Below are 2,248 nucleotides of genomic sequence, written 5' to 3'. Positions count from 1 at the left end.
CCTAAATACATTGTTTATATCTAGACGTGCTACTAGGGCTACTGGACCCAACCTTGCGAGTATGTCTAATGCTTCGTCAAAAGATTATTTCACGGAACAATACTTTTTTATCTACATGATCGTTGACACTATTTCCAGGAGGATGGGATAAATGGTGAATTAATCTATAAGAACCCCCCCCCCTTCTTTGGCACCATGCCCACTAGGGATAACCTAAGGTTCTGCAGAGGGGGTGGTCAAATGGGCCTGCAACTCTACCCAATGAAATATCCTTAACAACTAATTGAATCGCTTGATAAGCCAGCCATGGATTTAAGATTTTTACAATCAGCGACAACACGTGGTCCTTGGTAATAAAGCTTAAACCCATAAGTAAAACCTTGCAACAATTCTAAAGCCACCGAACCGAGTGGGTAATTGGTCAATAATTTGTTCAACATGCGCACCTTGACTGGGCTTGTTGCGATATTAGTGAGGTCTAAATGACTGGGCATGAGGGGCTCTACTAGTTAAGCTTGGTTGTGTGGATCTCTTGGGTTGCTGAGGTCGCCAAGTTGCTTGCATATCACCAGACCTAAAATTTAAACCGGTGCCTGAGGATGTCTTATGCCTGATGTAGGGGTGATTGTGTGAACATGATATGCATTCATGTTTATATTGGCACCGAGATTTGCTACATTGCCCCTTGTAATTAAAATCATAACACTTTAGGAGCGATGCCTGGCTGTAGGAAGACTGGGTGGTTGTTGTATTGTACATGTACAGGAGCCATAGCTCTTGGTCAACAACAGCAAATGAAAAGGAAGGGTTAGCCTCCTTCTTCAACCTAAATTTAACATCATAATCGCGCCATCCTAAGGTCTTAACTCTACTTGCCCCCAGCCTAATGGTATGGATATATTTAAATAGTTGGGCCCTCCTCTCAGGATGTGCTGAAGCATATATTGACGCATAGATGAGGAAAGCATCAGTCGAAACCTGTATATTGGTTATGACCTTAGCTTTGGACTTAGAGGCCAAAGTAAGGCTACCCTCTTTCATGGAAAAATATTTAGTGTCATCGTTGGTATCAACCCCCTTAGAATTTTCAACCAACAGCCCCAAATTGATATATTCCCCATTTACAATTTTGTGTTTCAATCTATTTGGCACCATGTGCCCCAAATCATTGTCATAACTCTGCGTTTGAGCAAGATATTTACTAGAAAATATCTCAGGTTCTGTACCTGTACTCGGCTTATCCGCAGGCAAGCTTGGCAGGAGGGGCTCTATGGGCATGCATTGAGACTGCCTGGATACGATGTCTGCCACAGCTTGCGACATCTGAAGCAATTGCTCGTTCGTAAATGGCGTTGTTGGGATCTGGGGTCCCGTGTTTGATAGTTCTTTTGCTAGTTGACTTGGGGCGGGAACTAAGGTAGCGTTGTCCGACCCATCAGTACCCTTAGGGCGCCTTCTCGACTTAACTACGGGCGTGGGTTGTTGGTTCTTCCTCTTTGGCATTGTCAATATTGCTCGTTCAGTAATGTAAATACAAAAACAAGAAAATAATGAAAATAATCAATAACCTATGTGTCGCAGGATGGGGAAATTGGAAGTTGAAGATTTGAGCCACGTGTAGACGCCAAAAAATGAAAAGTTAAATCCGAGCGAAATCTGCAAAATTCTGTGGCCATCGGAGAGTTTAAATGGTACGATTACCTTTTTAAAATGCTACAACATCGCACGCGAAAATCGTAAAGAAAATCTTTTAAACGAATAATTGAGTGTTATAAATTTTCAGCGGAGAAATCTCAAACACGGCTTACCTTGAATTTGTTTGCAGACTACTGACAACTTTGCGTATGACGTCACATTTTTTCTGTGTTCGGCTAATATCCCGAAAATCGTGACGTGGATGACTCTAAAAACCCGGGGTAGTGCCCTTGGGATGCCGGAAAATAGCACAGTAATAAAAAATAAAAGCTCCGTATCACTTTGATAAATGTATTTAACCTCTAGTGGTTAAATCACATTGATTGTAATTTTAAGTACCTGCTAATTTGGATTGCCGATACCTGTTGAAAACAGATTGTTTGCATATACCTGTACGTTCCTACTTCTAAGATCAAATCCCTCGGTGACCAGTTTAGATCTAATGCTTAAAGAATGCAAGGTGAAGACAACGAACAGTGATCAATCTCATAACTCTTATAATCCTATAATCCACATAGATCCGCCACAAGTCCCTGTCTAATTGAATGCATTT

General features: G+C 41.5%; 1 protein-coding gene across 1 annotated transcript; it reads right to left on the bottom strand.

The window, feature by feature from the left end:
* Window positions 1-468: 468 nt before the first annotated feature.
* Window positions 469-1,503, bottom strand: LOC125674000 (uncharacterized). Its single transcript, XM_048910978.2, has one exon. The coding sequence runs from the start codon at window positions 1,501-1,503 to the stop codon at window positions 469-471; it is 1,035 nt and encodes a 344-aa protein (XP_048766935.2).
* Window positions 1,504-2,248: the final 745 nt, after the last annotated feature.

This window comes from Ostrea edulis, chromosome 3 (assembly GCF_947568905.1).
Source record: "Ostrea edulis chromosome 3, xbOstEdul1.1, whole genome shotgun sequence".
Lineage (NCBI taxonomy): Eukaryota > Metazoa > Mollusca > Bivalvia > Ostreida > Ostreidae > Ostrea > Ostrea edulis.
This window is presented reverse-complemented; position numbering and strand designations above follow the sequence as displayed.